This window comes from Stegodyphus dumicola, chromosome 9, assembly GCF_044657685.1.
Source record: "Stegodyphus dumicola isolate Sdum_Otavi_A_Nest chromosome 9, ASM4465768v1".
Lineage (NCBI taxonomy): Eukaryota > Metazoa > Arthropoda > Arachnida > Araneae > Eresidae > Stegodyphus > Stegodyphus dumicola.
The window spans coordinates 93,514,001-93,534,094 of NC_140776.1; the positions used below are offsets into that span (position 1 = coordinate 93,514,001).

A 20,094-nucleotide genomic window follows, 5' to 3' on the forward strand; every position below is an offset into this window, starting at 1 on the left:
ATTTAAGAATATTTACGATTTTATGCCAAGAGATGGGCAGTGAACATGAAACGCTTTTGTTGCATTCCGATGTAAGGTTGTCCAGAGGCAAAGTTTTAAATCTTCTTTTTGAGCGTCGATCAGAAATTGGAATTTCCCTCTGTGATTCATAATTTGAATTGCAAAATTGTTTATTTAGTGAATTATGGGTGGCACGTTTAGCATATTTAGCTAATTATTTTTGGAAAGTTAAATGAATTAAATTTAGGATTACATGACAAAGTGTTAATTTGTTTATCATTAGAGATAAAATAAACACAGTAATAATAAATCTCGAGCTAATAATCAAAGAATTGGATAATATTTTAAGCTTTTTGCCACTTTTAGAAATTAAAAAAAAAAAAAAAAAAAAAAAAAATTCTTTCCCTCCTTCTCCCTTTTTTTTTTTAAATAAATTTTCCTAATTAGCATCCAAAATTAAAAATCATTGTTTTTCATTGATAAACAATTTCAATGTGTATTTTCCCGAGGATTATAAAAAAGAAATTGTTAGAAATCCATTTTGTTCAAATGTACCTGACATTTTATTAAGTGAAGAAAAAGAACAATTGATAGAAATTTCCTGTGATTGGGCTCTAACTGAAGATTTAAAAAATAACACACTTGTTAATTTTTGGCTGAAACGAAAAAAATAATTTAAAGGCATTTCAAATAAAGCTATTGAATTTTCAAGGCCTTTTTACACAATCTATTTATGTGAACAAGGATTTTCTTCCATGTTATATTTAAAAAATAAATACTGGACAAAATTAAAAAGTGTATCCGGATTTACAGTTAAAACTTAGTGAAATAAGACCAGACATAAAGAAATTGATCTCTCTTAAACAAAACTAAAATTTCTCACTACGTTGTGAATTGTGAACTTCTTGTATCTCTGCTACACGACTTCTGAGAGTCTTTACCAGTAATGGCAACCAATTTTTAGTCTAATATTTTATATGTGTGCATATTTAATACAAATAGCCAATAGGTTGTGCAGATGGCAAAATATCTATTTTTTTAATGTTTCCATTGAGAAACTGAAAAATGATCATTGTAAAATGTAGTGATGGTACTAAAGTTTTTCAAATTTTGTTTAGATGGTATGCGTTATTCAAAAGGTTGAGAACCGCTGGTTTAGATAATGAACTGAGAAGGGGATCCATTGGTCGGCTTTAAGCTGACCAGTCTCAAGCAGAGGTACCTTAATGGTTGCAGGTGTTTCAAATAGTGGTATCCAGGTTGTGGTACTACTCCAAACAATGAGTACCATAACCAAAAGGTGTGCCCAAGTGCTTGCAAGAGTCATGATACCTGTAGAGGATTGATACATGGCACTAAATGCACAACACCATTGAAAGATGCTAATTACAGAGTTTTTGCAGGTTATCTCAGAAATGCATCTTTAACTACAATTTCAAGACAGGTACTATAGATTCTAGCAGAGCAGATCTCTTATGCTCAGCAAAGAATGGTGTATGTCATCTATAACAGATTGGAGAAGAGAGTGTTTTTTTATGTAGTCAGGACATGCCATTCTTGAAAACAACAATTGAGACCATTTGATAATGATTTGAGATTCAATGCATGGAGTGATTATCAGTGAGTCTTCATCTGGAGAATACCATAGTCCACCATTGTCCCTCCCACATAAGGGAAATCTACCACTTTGGTAGAACCGTTTGGAACCCTTTGTGGAGACAGATGGACAGCTTGCATGTCTTTAACAGAGGTGGCGTTACCACACAATATTAGTTAGGGAAGATTTTATTTTAATTGATGACATGAGGCCAGACAGAGCTCAACTAGTCCACAATTTTCTGGAGTGAGAGAGTATTTGCTGCTTAGTTTGGTTAGCCAAGTTGTTGGATATCCTAAACAGCATGTTTGGGATGCTAAAGGAGCCACTGTATGATATTAATATCTTCTTAGGACCCTCTGGGCATTATAGGCAGACCATTCTTTAAATGAGATGTCATGCTTTGATTTTTTTTTTTTTTTTTTTCTTATTTGCTTACTGCAAAACTTTTACCTGCTGTTTATTGCAGTATGTCATTGTTTCTTGTCTTATAGTGTTGAGCATCTGCATATGAAATTTTGTAATACTAAACCAGGTATTTTTAAGGATATTATTTATGTGTTTGCAATTAATTAATCACATATTATGTGTTTGTAATTTTAATTTTGGACATCATCATATATCATTTTATAGATTTTTCTTGAGATCATCACATATCAATTTACAGATTTTTCATTAATTTTAGTGTAGTGATTGATGAATGGCATTTAAAATAATTCTCATTATACTTTTCATCTTGTCTCATCATTTTTTCTTATAATTTTCAGGTTTATAATTTATTCCCCTTTTAATGATTTGTTACAGTCGGGAAATATCTCCAGAACTTTAAATTTGCTTGAAATAAATTTGTTTCTTTATGCTTAAAAGTCTCCCCCCCCCAATTTATTGAGCAAACAGCGTAAAAGCAAATGATGATATTTTTAAGGCTGCAAGTAACAAAAACTTCTAGGCAGCTTCACATCTATTAAAGTCTGAATTAACATTTTATTTGATGTTATCTCTGTTTCATTTGTAGAGTTTGAAAGATTAAAGGATTTGTAAAAGTTTAGTAAGTTATGTATGAGAAAATTGGATTTATAGAACATAAAGTTTTCTATTTTGTTGTTAAATCCAAAATAATTTATGATAAATTTTTTAGATCTTTCACTTTATGATAGTAAAATTCGTGTTAATTTTCAAATATTTTCACTGTTAATTATTCGAAAAGATCAGAGTTATAAAAACAATATATGCAGAATCTGAAATAGTTTTGTTTGGGGTCGGAAAAGTTTACTATATGCCCTATGTAGAAATTTTTAATGTATGGTGAGGTAAATAGAGAAACTCAAGTTTGTAATGAAATTTGAAAGGCAAGCTAACACATTGTGAGTTTTAAACATTTATCTGTTTATGACACTTCTATTATTTATCAAGTGTAATATACAGAAAATTTTTTTTAGTTTTTTGATTCCTAAATTCCAAATTCTTTAACTCTGTAATTCCTTAAATAAATTATATGGCTCAAAATATTACTCTTGATTCATTTACAAAAGTCTATTGTTTTTTAAAAAATAGTATATGAAGATATAGATTGATTATATAGTAAATAATGACAAAGCTTTTGCTATTTGTATTTTTATTACATTTATTATTTATTAGTAAAATTTGTATTATGTTTCATGATTTGTTTCATTTTACACTAATTTACAAATTTCCTTTTTGATGTTTAGTCAAGTATCAGTAAGTCTGTTTCAAAAAGAGCAAGTAGTGCTCCTCCAGCTAGAAGAGGTATTTTCACATCTTCCAAATCTCTCCCCACTACAACAAGTAAGTTTTCTGTATTTTTGTATATTTATATGGAAATTAACTTAATTAATTGTAAAACATAAAAAAACTCGGTGAATATGCATTTTGTTAGTTTAGCTTAATCTCTTACAGGAAATATTATTCTATTTGTCTAAAGATGTCGTCTCTAAAGATATTTTTGAATACCTACAAGTAGATTGAATAGAAAATATGTTAATTGCTATATTAATTGATGGTATTTTGAATATATTTTGAGAAAATAAATGACTTTTTATTAGTAAATAAACGTAAAATGCTAAGTGTGTATGTACTACATTGAAATTATCAAAAGAGGGGAAGATATAGAAGAATGGGTAAACAAACACTGTCCAAAAGGAAACGAAAACTGTTTTGCTAAAAAAAAAATCATGTAATTAATTAAAAAATCTGAAAGGTTTCAGATTTTAAATTACGTTTAAAGGGGCGTTTTTTAACATTTTGTGTCATTATTAAATATTATAACGTGTTCTTCACACTTAAACCATAAAATTTGGTTCAACAACAATATCGCAAAATAATTTTAAAATGAGCATATCTTTAGAATTTCTGGAGTCTTGCGCGCTGGAGATAAAAATGCCCCCCCCGGTACAGTGTTGCCAATGCTCACTTTGAAATTGTTTAATTTGTTAATCAAAAATTTGTTGAAGTGTTACAAAATTTGAAATCGATAATAAAACAAATTTCAAATTCAAATTAAGACTTCCACATGCCCATATTTTATGGAAGATTACATTATTCAAATTTTAATGGCTCTAGGTACCGTTGTTTTATCATAATGTGAGAAACATACATACATTAATGCAATTCTTCATTATTTAATTTCTTTAAATATAATGCAAGGCGATAATATTTGGTGGCAACAATTTGAAATGTGAAACAACGCTTATCGTGAATTGACGAAAAATGCCAAAACAAAATTAATAATCCTTCTGGACAAATTGCTCATATTGATTAAGATATTACCTTCATATTGATATTGATATTGATATTTGGATACCTTCAAGGAAATCTTTGATATATCATTAAAAGATATATCTGATAATTTTGGAAGAAATTTGAGATCAGAATTATAAGTTTGTGTATTTGAAAGTATACTTCATATTATAGTATGAACTTGAAAGTTATAATATTTTGTTCTCAGTTTTTTTGGGGGAAAAGGGATAAAAATGATAAGTAAAATAAAAAAAAAATGAATGAAATATAATAAATAAATTGTAGAGTCATTAGGATTTTTTTGGAAGCGGGAGATGTGAAAAATGTGCAATGCCCTCACCTGGACTTGAACCTGGACCTCTCGAATAAGCACTGAGTGTGCTAATGTTACACCATGAAGAAATACTGGAAAGGAGGGGGAAAATAACTTATATACTACCCTGTGTAAAAGACAACTGGGGATTAGAGGACCCAATCGCCAAATCCTACTGGTGACGAATTATTATCCAGCACCCTTTCTTAGTTCGGGTGCCACTGTAGAGTCATTAAGATTTTTTTGGAAGCAGATGTGAAAAATGTGCAGTGCCTTCACCATGACTCGAACCTGGACCTCTTGAATGCGCACCATAGACCATGAAGGCATGCTGTAAGGAGGGAGAAAATATCTTATAAAATGAATATTTTTTTTAAATTAAATTGTAATCTCTATGAGGGATGACAGTTCAATCTGATATAAACTGATTTTTTTTTTTTTTTTTTTTCTAAATATAGAGTGTTATTGTTTATATTTTAACTGGAATAACATCTTAATTTGGTATGTTTTTAAATAACAGAATAACATAGTAATTCTGAAATAATTATAAATCTTAGATACTCATGCTTTCTATGTTTATGCTTACTTATAACTAATATATTCTGTAGTTCATATTATGCTTTAGCCTGTTAAATCCTGTTTTTCCCCCTTTCTAAAGCCCCCAAAAGGAAGCCAAGTTTGAAGAGTGCAACAAAACCTATGTCTTCAGGTAGCCATTGTTGAGCTTTCTGTCATCATATTACTTCTGTTTGCTTGCTTGCTTTGCACTCTATATGCATTCAAAGCACCATTCACGTAAAGCAATATCTGCAAACTCTGTTTCAGTTATCTTTTGGGGAAATTTCTTATTTGCATGTTAAGGAAAACGGCTGTTCAGCTTTTATTATTTCTATTCTGATTGGTCATTGTGTTGTGGTGTGGTCACAATGTGTTATGGAGTGTCTCAAATTTTTTTTTTTTTTTTAAATTTAGTTTTCATGTCTCCTTTTTTAATTTATTTTATGTTGTTATATTTTGTAGTTTTGCTGGGCTAAATGTACTGTTATATGTAATCTTGTGTTTTTTATTTATTTACAACAGTTAAATTTGTTTGACACTGAAGTTATTTTTATTTTCAGATTTGTATCAGCAAATAATATATATTCAGCTGCAGAACTTGCATATATTACTTAGAATTTTAAAGTAATATATTATTCTGGTAGTAATAATGTGGTAAAAAGAAAGAAGTATTTAAGAATTTGGTTGAGTCGTGATTGAATTTCAGTCCTTTGTGATGATAAATTTCTCATGCAAATTAGAACCAACTTTTATTTCCCACATTTTGTGGTAGCTATGACCAAAAAAATATGCAGATTTAATAAACAGAATGAGTGATATTTAAATTTCTTTCACAGACAGTTTAAAAAAAATTATCTCTGGAAGTTTGACGAAAATATTAAAAAAATATATTACAGTCAAAAGTCGTTAATCCGGACTCGTCGGGACTTCGGCGATTCCGGATTAGCGATTTTTCCGGATTATAGATCATCAGTTTAAATCTCGTAAGATGGCATGCAGAAATTCTAAAATTAAAAATATGAATCCGTAATTTATGAAATAAAGAACAATTATAATCTAAAGGGTATTAAATGTGCAAAAAGAAAATGCTTAATATTTATTTGTTTACTTAAATAAACATTTCTTTCAATGTAAGTTGTTTAAGTTTTGCTTCGTTTCATGTGATAATACTTTCTCTTTAATTCTATTAAACAGACATAATTTCTTGTTCAGTTACAAAGTTCCGCTGTTCAAGTCCTATAATTGCTGTGTCAAGAACACCGACTAATTTGTCAACCAAAATTTTTTCGTTTTCAATAACCTCTGTCACTTTTCTTCCCTGTCCGAAGAGAATTATAATGACGAGGAACTTGTTTTAAATCATATCAAAGACGGAGCATATCGAGATGAAATACTACATTTGGTAAGGAATTATAAGCCAAATAAAATAAAAACATCTGATCTTCAATTATAAGCCAAATAAAATAAAAATATCTGCGCTGAAGATAAGGATAGTGCTGACAGATCAACTTCCAATTCATTACGCGCCCGCTGCCGTGTTCCCCCCGCCGAGCAGTGTGAAATTGATAAACAGATTTCGGATTTCAAAACATACTTTCGCTTTAGATCCTTTACATATTAACAAATATATATCGGAAATTCTATTTGATATAATCGAAAGTTTAAGCTTACTTTTATAAAATTGCTCTTACAGTCTACAAAAAATAATAAGCCGGATCCAATCCGAAAATTAAGGAACAACGCAATCATCAACATTAACTGAAATAATTAGATAATTTTAGCTTATACGTCCATTATACATAAAACGTGCACGCGAAAACATATTCTGCACTTGCGCACACTCATATGCGCAGTAGTAAAAGGTCTTACGCGCACGCGTAAACGCCTATGCGCATGTGTCAACGCGGCGCATGCGCAGAAAGATTTTAGTTTTGAGGTCCGGATTATAGATCATTCCGAATTATGGGTGTCCGAATTAACGACTTTTGACTGTAGTTGTTTTATGTGTATTCTGTAAGGTTTTTAATGTTTTTTTTTAAAACACTGATTGATGATAGAGGTTTAATGAGAAAGGATGCAAATCAAGTAACTGGGAGAAAAAATTAAAACTAAATAAATACCGTTTATTTGAATAAGCTGGGAAAGTATTAATTAAAATAAATCCTGATTTTCATCCTCTTTTGAGTTTTAATAGGAATAAACTAAAATTTTAAATCCCTGAGATGAATAATAAGTCATTTAAGAAAATTGCTTCAAAATATCTCTTTCTTATTCCACTTATTTTTATAAAAATTGATTACATTTAGCTTATTCAGGTGTACTGTATACATATGAAATTGATAAATAACTAAGTTCTTAAGTAATATGCTGTTCATATTTTCATGACACATTTAAACTACTTTTGAGCATGAGGTTTATACTTAATTTTTGAAGTAGTTTTTTAAAACTATTTAAATTTTTTCCCAAATCATTGGCACTTTGCTCTTATTTAGGTTTTGCTTCTGTTTATTTAAAAGAAATGATACATGAATGTTGCATACCTTATAAACGTAAAACTGTCATTTTTGGGTAACTTGAAAAGTTCATCACATTCACCTTCCATTATATCTTCAGGTACATCATCAAATTCTCTTTCATCTTCACCATTATTGCTACTTTGATCCATAAATAAATAATCATCTTCCATTTCATCTAGATTGTTAGGTACACTAAATTTTCAAATGATATTTGAATTATACCAGGTTTAATGTCATTCAATCCTTTCATTATCCACTTACACACTATTATTTCTAGACTAGCGTGCACATGTGGCATTCTTTGTAAATGTTGTTTCACCTTCTAAGATTCCACTTATTCCACTATAGTTTTAAATTTTCTTTAAATGGTTTGATACACACATCTAAAGCATGAACTAATGATGTTAATCTGCATGGAATATCTGCCATGTGTGTATTACATTCTTTTAACAATTTGTTTGTTAGGCAGCTGTAAACTTTTGCCAAACATTTTTCTTATTCGCAATTTCACACCATTTTCATCCATCCATTCTTTCTTGTGAACATGACTGAAAACAATATTTGGGAAATTACATTTTGGCATCATTTTTCTTTTAAAAATAACCATGGGTTTTAATTTTGTACCATCTGCTAAGCAGGAAAGCAGAATGGTGAGGTGAGATTTTTCGTGGCCTTTTATTTTATGTCATACATTTTTGCTCCTTTCATGTCAGTTTTATTTCCTATCTTATCAAACATTACTGGAGTTTTATCCATATTGCCAGTATGTATCAGTAATTAACTTATTTACTTTCGTAGGTCAGTAACATAATTCTGGTAACTTATCAGTATGTTGTCCATATCTTTCGGAAGCATTTGCGAAACTTTTTTTCCCTTGTATAACTATTCCATGCCGTAAATCAGCTATACCAACTCAGAATGCTTTTAAGTTTTTTTTTTTTTTTTTTTTTCCCCACTTTAAGGCAAATAAACATTTTCTTTTTCTTGTTTAAGTAATCCATTCTGGTAATTTTCTAACACCCAGTTTATAACACTTTCGTCTAAGATAGGCTATTGTGCTACTATTTTGCACAAGGCACACTTATTCTTTGGCACGTTAATAACTGTGATTTCATTTTTCTTATATTTCTTTCCATGGAGCTTTTACCAACACCAAATGTCATTGCTGCAGCACAATTTCCTTTTTTTTTTTTTTTTTTTTTTGTGAACTGAATGACTTTGCATTTGAAACCAGCACTGCATTTATTTTGTGCAGCAGGAGCCATATTTACTACTAAAAAGAAACTAGATCAACTATATTTGAGCTAAAACAGAGTGATTTGCTAAAGCCTTCGATTTTCATGTCAAAATCATGACTGCAAATGTCTACAGAAACATAAAACATCTGGCTTCTTATTCTGTAAAATCATTCAGGTCGGAAGTGCATTCTTACCCCAAATTATGACCCCTTTTTTCAAAACCATTTTTGTGCACACCTGCATTGAATATAATCCATCTTTTTTTGCAGAATTATTTATTTCCTCAAGCATTCCCCACACACACATATTGTTTCCCTTATTACTTGTGAATTTTGAAATTATGGGTGCATTTTTTGCACTAGAATATGCAGTAATTAAAATTTTTCCTTTAAAAAAATATTTCCTGAGATCAAAATTCGCTAATTTCTGCATATCATTCTTTTATTTCAACAACTTCTTTTGTAATAGTAGTATTCGAAGTTGAAAAGGCTTTGGGCAAGATATACCTTAATGTTGGGGTAGCTGCTTTGGTTACTATTAATATCCAGCTGTTGTTTACCTATAATACCATTGCAAATTTTTTCTTTTCTTTTAGATTTTAGAATTTTTTCTTTTAGATGTACTGACATTGTAAAATTTGAAACGAAACATTTTAAATTCATGCAGCTGTTATGGTAAAGCAATTTTAGAATATCTGTTCTATTTATATGAATATGTAAACAATGTATATCTAGTGTCTAATATCTTATTTTAACTATAAATTTAAAATCATACAGTGATCAAGTCAGTTTTTCAAATACTCCTAAAGAAGACTTTATAAGTCTTGATCTGTTGTATATTTGTGCTACCTTATTTTACTTCAATGTTTAATAGCAGTTTTCACATATTAGTTATCTGCCATGTAAGGTAAGAAACCTATTTAATCCATCACTAGAACCTAATCAGAGAAGAATAATTAAGTGTCTAGTGTTTTAACCCCATGACCACTGGCCCTTCCTGATGATGAATGGTGCAATATACTAAAAAATGAGGATGTTAATAAAAGAATATATTTTACATTAGTACCAACTTGGAACAGAAGTCTTTGGGAGTGCAAAGGCTTAATTTAGACATCTAATTCATAATTCTTATATTTAATATTATTGCACTTTGACACTGCAAGTGCAGTGTGCCAAGTAGCAAAAGAAAACCATTGGTTATTTTCCAGAGGAGGAAGATGCAGTAGATGTGCCAGTATGTATCAGATAGATATTTTGCCATATCATGCAGCCCAAGAGAAAATACTTTTATTTGAAATGGTCTTTTAGATGCAATTCATTCCATTCAGGGTAGCCAGATGTATCAAAAGTACACATAAGTAAATAATCAAGAGTATGTAGTCTTTAAAATTTATGTGCATTGTAAGCAAGTGTATTAAATTATTAACTTTTTTGATAATATTAAAATATAAATTTCTGGCATTTATTGGTTGAGCTGCTTAGAAGGTAGTTTTATTTCCATAAACTGATGAATTTTTTTATTTTTCTAGGTGGCGGTGCTGGAGGAGCAGATGAAGAAATGTTTATCAAGTCATTTGAAGATGTTCCAAGATTGACGGTATAGTGTACAGTCAATTTATACAAATGCAATGCATTTTCACAAAAGCATTTTATATTTATAATTTTACATTTATATTTCATATAACAATTCTGATGATTTTAGAAAGATACTAATGATATTTTCACTGATTTCTATGCATTTCCTATCCAACATCTCATAGCTTGAACTTCATCTTTGAAGGATTTATTAACTGACAAATCTAATGGTTATAAAATTTTTGTCAAGCCACTAGGAATTATTTCTAAGGTCATAGAAGTTATTATCTGGTTTACACTGAATCAAGTAAATGAGAACGCATAGAATTCATTATTAATGATTTTTTTCGGTTGGTCCCTTATAACACTTCCAAACAGGTTATAGCTACACTTGCATTATTGTTTCACACATCCATCCATTTCCATTTGCACAAATAATTATGTCCTTAAGAAAATCTCCATTTGGAAAAGTTTTCTTTATGAAAATGATCATCGCTTTAGGTTGTCTTTGTTTGTGGCACAAGCTAACAAACATGTAAATGAAGTTCTTTCATGCCCCATCGTAAGCTTGGTTAAGTTAAATGTTTCTGTCTTCATAACCTTATTAGGCCCTCCTTTAAGGTTATTTATGTTTATTTGTTGTACCATAAATTTTGCTTGTAAAACTATTTCTACACTCAAAATTGCCATTCTCTTTCCTCATTGCTCCTTTATCTACTTTGCAAGATCATCCTTTAGATCTTGTCTTCTTATACTGCACTTCTTTTGGCTCGTCTTTGTTGTGTCATATTTTCAAGTTCTCCTTTTTCAGTTCACCAGCATCAAATGCAATGCTTGTTCACTACAAATTCTCAAGCTGCTGATCTATTTTCTTTTTCTTTTTTTTTTTTTTTTTTTTGGGGGGGGGGCATGGGAAATTGCACTAAGCTTTAAACTAGCAGTATAGCTTTTATGTCATTTAGGTGGCATTTAAAAAAAAAATTTCTGCTTTAAAAAAAAAAATCTTATACAGAAGTTGATGGATGGATCTGTCATTGGCAGAATGCCAAGAAGAATCAATTCATGCTGAAGGGAGAGAAAGAAGAAATACATTGGAGCTGATTATAGCAATACAGGTAGTATTGTTTCCATGTTTGGAGAAAACCACAGTAGATTTAAAATGAAAAGCGGAGGGGAGAGGAGGTCAGGGCTGGATTAACCACTTGCGCTAAAAAGATGTGCCTCGCACATCGAGATGCTTTTGTCTCAAACCGCGAGCGACATGAACACCACGTCGAAAAAATTAAAATAATGTGGTGTACACGTCACCTAACGACGAGATTATTTATTTCTAGAGTTACAGCTCTGAATTGCACTCGCAGACACGGAGCGGTGTAAATGAGACACTTTACCACTTGTTACATTGTAGGGCATGGCACCGCAACTGTGAAGTTCAGTCATAGCGCAAGTGGTTAACAATACAAGCATGTGCTTGGGCATCAAGGCAAGGGGGTACTTCTTGTCCTCAGATATTCAGGAAAAGAGGCACCAAAAGATTTTCCATTGCCTGTTTTACCATGGAATGTATGGTGCAAGTAAACCAAAACTGACAGAGAGGAGGAAGGGAAAAAAAAAAACTGCCATAGATGTAGGTGGCAGTACTAAAATCTTTCAAGTTCTTAAGGTTTCTGAAGTTCTTAATCTGGCCGTGAGGGAGATAATAGGTCCTAGATGGAGATGCTGATTTGTACAAGGGAAAAATGTGATTGTTCTGAGATCCTTGTGTAGGGGGAATCAGGAACATAGGTCCATTCAAGGGACATGCACAATAAAGTTTACAGAAAGCAACTGGATGGTCTTCTGTGGGGGGGGGACATCACGACAATCAAAACTATTTACAGTGGCATCTTTCAGAATATTTTTCTTAAGTGCACATAAGCGCAACATCATTAGGAACACTGTTGGAAGTTTGTTTTAAACACTGCAGTATTTCTTCCAGAAATTTTAGTGCTAATTTATTCAGAACTAAATTTTTTCAAATACTTACAAAAAAGTATTTTTTTCATTCATATAGCTTTGTTGATATCTTTGTTTTTTTGTAGCAATGCCACTGTATGTTTATCTATTTGATTTGCTATTAAGCTATTGTAATTTGTGTCTGATTTTGAAATTTAAACTCTGTTTAAAGGTTCATCACATACCATTATTTAATTAACATAAATTTTTGTAACATATTATTTAAAATTTCTCAATGTGAAATTTGTTAAGTTATAATCTTTCTATCTCTTGCATTTAATAAAATAACTATACCATATTTGCATTTATAGCTCTATTCAGCCAAGGAGCTTGAGACTGAACTCACAAAAATCAAAGATATCTTAGGTGATCCAAGTAATGACTGGGAAAAACGTGTTGAAATGGTAGGTGTATGATAAGCTTCACACAAAATAAAAAATAACTGAAATTGAAAAATAGTGAATACATGTACTGATGCTATTTTGAAATACTAGATAATAATGAAGATCTGTATAATATTGTAAACTTCCTGTATGTACTTTTTGAAATATATTTTTTATCATAATCAGTTTTTAATATGTGTAATTTTGACTTTTATTATTTATGCAAATTGATAGCATTTGTATTCATATCTGTAAATGATTTTCCCCTTTTTAGTGTATAATAAATTAACATACTATATTACAAATTCTGAAATCTGGATGTCAAATATATAAATCTCCTGACCATAACCTTTTTTTTTTTTTTTTTTTTTTTGCAAAAAGGGAGAAAGAATTAGATTGCAAGAGGTGCATATGTTGAATGCTTCACACATGTGCAGTAGATGCTTTATTTATTATTATTATTATTATTTTGTAATAAAGCATGCAGGGAGTCTTAATTCTTAATTTTACTTTCTTCAGTAAATAAAATACCTCCATGTTGAACAAACGTAATTATTTAATACCATAAATTTTTATGATTAATAATTTGTCCCCATAGCCATCTTATTAATGGCACACATATCAAACCAAAACATTCAATAAAAGTTTATCACTTATTTTATGCTTCTGAATATGATATAACCCTTGCACTAACCTGGCATATTTTTTTTTAAATTATATTTTGCTTTCATCACCACATGACTTTCAGTTCACTGCAGCCTGAAAAATGACTCATGCAGCAATGTCGAATGCAATTTTTGTTTAAAATATCTGTACTTGAATATCAAACAGCATGATAACCTTTTATGCGGTTGTTACACTTGGCCATGATTACAGACTTCAACCAACTGGGTTACAAAGTGTTAAGTGTGTTTGATGCGCGGTGGTCGCACCTTGAAACCAACAATTTTCGAATTTTTTATCGCTCTTTCTGAACCTTTTGAGTGAAAACTGATTGATTACATATCTTTTACCTCTAAATAACACAAAGTGACTGCAAAACCAAATATGTTTTAGGTCTTAATACTTTAAATCGGATGCCTTTTAAAATTCATTTTCAATGACACAAAATAACTTCCTTTTATTAATATAAACAGCTTTAAATTTCAAAAGTTATTAATCGCACATCATTATTTCTATCATAAACAATAAAAATACAGCAATAATTAAACTGCATATATAAACAACCTGTGCATATTTACGGGATTTGCTTTATGGTTTCAGAGCGCATCCTCTGAGCCACTGGAGCATTGTGTTACAACTCACAAGCCCGTAGAAGCTCAGTGGTTGTGCCCTGAATGGTGTTTTCTGCTTTCAAATAGAAATGTTTATTTTTACCCGGATATTGATAAGGGGCCTTGATACTACACTATTTTATTATTAAGCAATACATGCATTTTCCCAGAGAAAATGTTTTTCATTTCCAAAGATTTTTCTGTGAGCTCAACATGTCAACACACTTACTTCCTATGCTAGTACTATGAATTTCTAAATTATTTTATGTGGTTTAAATAAAATGCAAATATATTTTTCAATAATTAAAAATAGAAATCGCGTAAAGTTTAATTAAATTTAAAATATTTTATGCATATTATGCAAATTTAAAATATTTAACACAGAACATTTGACAGTAAAATGCAATTCCTAGCGATGTGCATTTTGTAGGGAGAAATATCACAGAACAAGATATATGTGCAAAGCGTGAAATATTGGCTTATGCACATACTAAAAAGACAAAACATGCTTTGAACAGTTTCACAAAATATAACCTTGTTCCTTGACATTTAAAAAAGTTCACTGAGGTTTCTTTTTAATACTTTACTGAGTCTTTTTTATCTATTTATCTGAACTTCCTTTACATTCAGAAACTCGCTTGACAGGATTCTGATAGTACTTCGACACACGACAGTTCCATACAAATCGAAAAAGGGACACTTTCGCATGAAAGAAACATTCATAGTGTGATGGATAATAGCAATTTGTATAGTTTAGTGACATTTACGTTCTTATGTTTTCACTGCTGTAGAAAAATTACATAAATGTTTAATTTTTAATTTTTTCTGAAGATTTGCTTTGTAAAATAAAGGAAAAACTTTACATATAATACAACTTTTAAATACAATTTGTTTTAATTTGCGAATTTCGTCATTCATTGGAAATGCGCACGGAAAAAGGTAAGTTGTTTTTTCCTACTAACTCAGTAAGTTTCAAAGTCCTAGACGTGTGCTGGTTTCGCAGCAAGACCACTACCCACAGATCAATGGGCGAGAGTAGATTTTTTTTTTAAATTCACATATTATTTGTCTCTAGGATCATAACATTTGATTTCTAGAATTTTTCAGTTAAAATGTTATAAAAATAACATCGTGTGCCATGGAGGTAGGAAAGGGAGGAGGGGCCAATCGACACTAGAAGTGAAGCACTGAAGCGTGGGTCACCAGATGGAGTGTTCTTTGTTTACATTCAGAAACTCGCTTGACAGGATTCTGATAGTATTTCGACACACGACAGTTCCATACAAATCGAAAAAGGGACACTTTCGCATGAAAGAAACATTCATAGTGTGATGGATAATAGCAATTTGTATAGTTTAGTGACATTTACGCAAAAAGCACATATTGGTTATTTTTCGATAACTAACAACAGTGATTTTGATTATGAATTTGTTTTATAAAATTCTAAGCTGTTGAACTACAAAAATATAGATTTTAAGAAAAATGTTATGCTTAAAGAATGAAAAATACCTTACGGTACATTTAAAATTGTATACGTCTTTCGATACCCTTGATAGAGTATTCACTACTTTTATTTTATTTTCCAAACGCCAAAATTTTTTAAATAAAACAAATTTTTTTTCACATCCATATATTATTGTTGCATATTATTGCAAAAACCATGTATCTGCCTTTGACAAAATACATAAATATTCATTAAATTATTTATAAATGTATTTGAAATGAAGAATTTATTCACTTATAAACAACTGTGAAAGTACTGTGAAAAAATCTAATTATTAAATGTATCTAATTTTTAATAATTATAAATGTTATCTAAATATATAATAACCTTAATATTGAATTGTAAACATAAATTTAAATCCTGTTGACAAATACGTTATAAAACTATTTAAGCAAGAATTGTTCGTATTGGAAGGCAATCTGTTAAAAGGTATTGTAAAGCAAATGCTGTGAGATGCGCACTTAAGAACGTAATAAAGAGTTTTGGAATATGTATTGTTGAAATGAAGGGTAAAAAAAAAAAAAAAAAAAAAAAAATCTGATAAGTATAATTAAAAGAATTATTCCCTTTACATTTTATAATAACTCAGTTACAAGTTTTAAATAATATTTAAAAAAAAAAAAAAAAAAAAAAAAACAACAACTTATTTTATTCCCTTTCAGAAATGTTCAGAGAAAGTCAAATACCTATTTAATTATTAGGAATTAGCGAAATACTTATTTAAAGTATTTCGCTAATTCCTAATAATTCTCTAATTTAAAATGAACCGAATAGAGCATTAATTATAAATTGACTTACATTTTTCGATTTAAAAGAAGCCAAAAAATCATGTCATATTTAAGAAAGTATTTTAGGAAGAAGCTCTATAAATAGAAAAGAAATAATGCATAATTTTAATATTAATAATACAATAAACTTTGATCTTAATTTTTGTACCTTAACCGAATAAAATCGAATTACCTTAATTTTTTTTTCTAATGTAATTAACGAAAACTTGTGAAAATGTTTCATTCAAATTAAACCATTCTGAGAAAACTGTCCTGTGAAAAGTATAGCATTTAATTCCGTTCAGAATGAAATGTTGTTTAAAAATGTGTTGTTTTCACATACTTAGGACTCTGAAGTGTTGTAGAAAAAGAAAATATATACATTTATATGTATATTTACGACGTAATTACAAAATATTTACATCTGAACGCGTCAAATCCCATTGAACTCGATGGTAAATGACCCAATGTTTAGGTCACCACGTAGGGATCGCCGGTGCTTCAGAGCAGGGTACGGGAGAAACTTGTTTAGGGCGACTCCATCTTACTTCCTACCTCCATGTCGTGTGCATCAAAGGGTTAACAATAGGGAATTTAACAGAAATTTCTAAAAATAGATTTTGTAAATATTAATCATAGGCTGTTTAGTGCTGTTTGAATTAAGAATAATTTATTGGCCCCCAAGGGTATTTTTCCAGTAGTGCCTACTATGCCTTTACATTAGTGCATGTCAAGTGATGATCTAGGCCATCACCTGCCATATAATAGTGTGTGCTTGCCATCTATAAACTATTCTTCTAACTAGATTGTTAACAATTAAAAAAAACCTGCCAAAATGCATGGTAGGTGCATAATAGAAAAGTAACATCTTGAGTATTGTGTGGGAATTAATTTTACCAGGATTCATATAAACTTTAAGCATACGTAGGAAATAAAAGTATAAAAAATAACAAACTCAGCAAACATTTTAGGAGGAAGACAAATTTTAATTAAACAACATACCTTTAGTTGCTAATTTCATGATACATCATCAGTAGTGGATGTTCATTAAACTTAACAATGATAGCTACAAATTTGAAGTTTTTGGATATTGCAAACATAAAATGAAAGTTTCCAATTAATGGAATTTGTGAAGAAATGTGGAGAAATGGCAATAAATGAAGCTGATATAACAGAGGTATTCTATCATGATGACAATGCCTCAGTAATCAATCTGCTATCAAAAGCAAAATCTTGTATGTTCCTAAATCCAGAAAATCCACTGGAAGTAAATGACAGTGAGGTTAAGAACAAAAAAATATCATATGGCAATTTAGTGGGAATTCTCGACATGATAACTACAGAACTTGAACTTTGTAATGAACAAGAAATTTAGCACAAAAGATGAAACAACTTACACTGAAAGACATGTTTAATAAAGTAAACAAATATTGAGCTCTCCCCCCCCCCCCCCCGCAAATTTCGATTACATTAAAAGCTGATTCAGAAGTCAAACAACAAAAATCAGCGTTAATTCACAAAATTTTCACAGGACTAGTTTCGATGGTTTTACCGAACCATCATCTTCAGCTGCAAAACCGCAAATGAACAAGATAGGAAATAATGTTTAGATAAGATAAGAAAGCCTGGACAAGAATAAGCAAGTGGCGCCATCTGTTGGCGAAACCAGAACTAAAACATAATTTCTTAACAAAAGTTAGCTTCATTTTATTCCTATGTTTTCCGTGCTCTTCAAGTTTGCTCCTCCAAACTAGCCCTTGATGAAGAACTAAATTATTTAAAAGCAATAGCTATTGACAGGGGCTTTTCACCCAACATTATTAATCAAGCAGTTAAAAAATTCTCATCTCAACACACTAAAAGCCACACTCTTATTTTAGGAGATTATAAAAATTCTGTTATCATTCCCTTCTTTCCATCAATTAGCTATAAAGTTGCACATATTTTGCAGAAATTTAACTTTCGGGTTGTTTACTCTCCCATCAATAAAATTCCAACTTCTATACTCAAGGACCCCATTCCGGATATGAATTCCTGGGGTATTTATAGGATTCCTTGCCAGTGCGGTTTAATTTACATTGGCCAAACTAAGAGAGCCTTAAAATTTCGCGTCAAAGAACATGAGGCATATGTTAGAAAAAAGGAAACACAGAAGTCTTCTGTTGCTCAACATTGTTGGTCCGAAAATCACACTTTCAATTTTTCTGCTGCCAAAATTATTCAAAAAACATCTTCCATTGGAGAACTGGATTTTCTAGAGGCATTTCACATTCATAAAAATCTTTCTGTTCTAGTTAACGATCCTAATTCCAATCCAAATTTGCCTTCGGCTTTTAGAGAAATTATGTTTTAGTTCTGGTTTCGCCAACAGATGGCGCCACTTGCTTATTCTTGTCCAGGCTTTCTTATCTTATCTAAACATTATTTCCTATCTTGTTCATTTGCGGTTTTGCAGCTGAAGATGATGGTTCGGTAAAACCATCGAAACTAGTCCTGTGAAAATTTTGTGAATTAACGCTGATTTTTGTTGTTTGACTTCTGAATCAGTATTTATTCGGCGTGTTATTGTGTCTTAATTACATTAAAAGCGTTATCACATTAGCTGTTTGTTGCCAGGACAAAACGTTTGCAGCAACAGTTCTGAGAAACGGCCTTTGGCAAAATAGGGTTACCATCTTCACTTGGCAAACAGGCTGAAAGCCAAACAAGAATCAGTTATCGCTCAGATTGGCGAAATTGACGTTTCCTTTCAAGTGACATTCGCTTCTTCGTGTTGTTTTATATTGCTCACACGCTTTTCGTTTTAAACTTTATTGTTAGTAATGGAAGATAATAGAAAGGTGATTGCTATCAAGTTAATCACTTTGATCTCCACTCTGGCACTTCATGTAACAGATAAACACACTTCTGGTTATAGCAATCAATTACATCAGTAATAACCAAATTCTGTATACACTAAGAATAGTTTAAAAACATGTGCTGGATAAGTCTATTTATCACACATCGCTTATGTGTATTTTCTGTTGTCTGCATTTCAATGAAAATTTGATGGCTCACTGGAAAATTTGTGTCCTGGTGAAAGCATTTTCTGACTAACTTTATGGCTCATAATTACTGTTCTGTCCATTCAAATGACAAAAATCTATATGGCTGATATTTACCTCCTCACAGCCAGCAGATACTATTCAGCAAAATGAAGATCAAATAAAGCATATGAATACACGAGCAATCAAATATGTGCGAGTTGTTTACTGTCCCATAGAACACTCGGTAATATACCTAAAACACATTAATTATACCAACTCTAGAAATTAGGTGTTCACATCATGACTTTGTTTTATGGTTTGGTTTATTGAGATTACAGCAAAGCACACTAAGGCTATCTGCCTAAGGGAAAGGATGCCTTCGTGGAGGACTTTCTAAGGGAAACTGGCTCGTATACACGTTACACATGGGGAAAACCACGAAAGCGTCCATGCAGCCAGCCCGTTCGCGAGGTTCGAACCTCGGACCGAACTACCAGTGTTCAGCGACTTTACCGCTCGGCCGCTGGTGGGCTTAGTTGGTTTTATGTGATTACCGCAAAGCCTCGAGGGATAGCAACAGGAGGGATCCCTT

At 31.0% G+C, this 20,094-nt stretch overlaps 1 protein-coding gene across 12 annotated transcripts in view; it reads left to right on the forward strand.

The window, feature by feature from the left end:
• Nucleotides 1-20,094, forward strand: part of chb (CLIP-associating protein) — a 358,527-nt gene that overhangs the window by 220,596 nt on the left and 117,837 nt on the right. For 9 of the 12 annotated variants that reach the window (XM_085823772.1, XM_085823773.1, XM_035371225.2 and 6 more), the window contains 4 exons: nt 3,307-3,403; nt 5,326-5,376; nt 10,508-10,575; nt 12,860-12,952. In XM_085823772.1, the coding sequence (XP_085679898.1) occupies nt 3,307-3,403; nt 5,326-5,376; nt 10,508-10,575; nt 12,860-12,952 (309 nt within the window). The remainder of the gene's footprint in view (nt 1-3,306; nt 3,404-5,325; nt 5,377-10,507; nt 10,576-12,859; nt 12,953-20,094) is intronic. The other 3 variants (XM_035371216.2, XM_085823769.1, XM_085823776.1) reach the window with 1 other exon arrangement.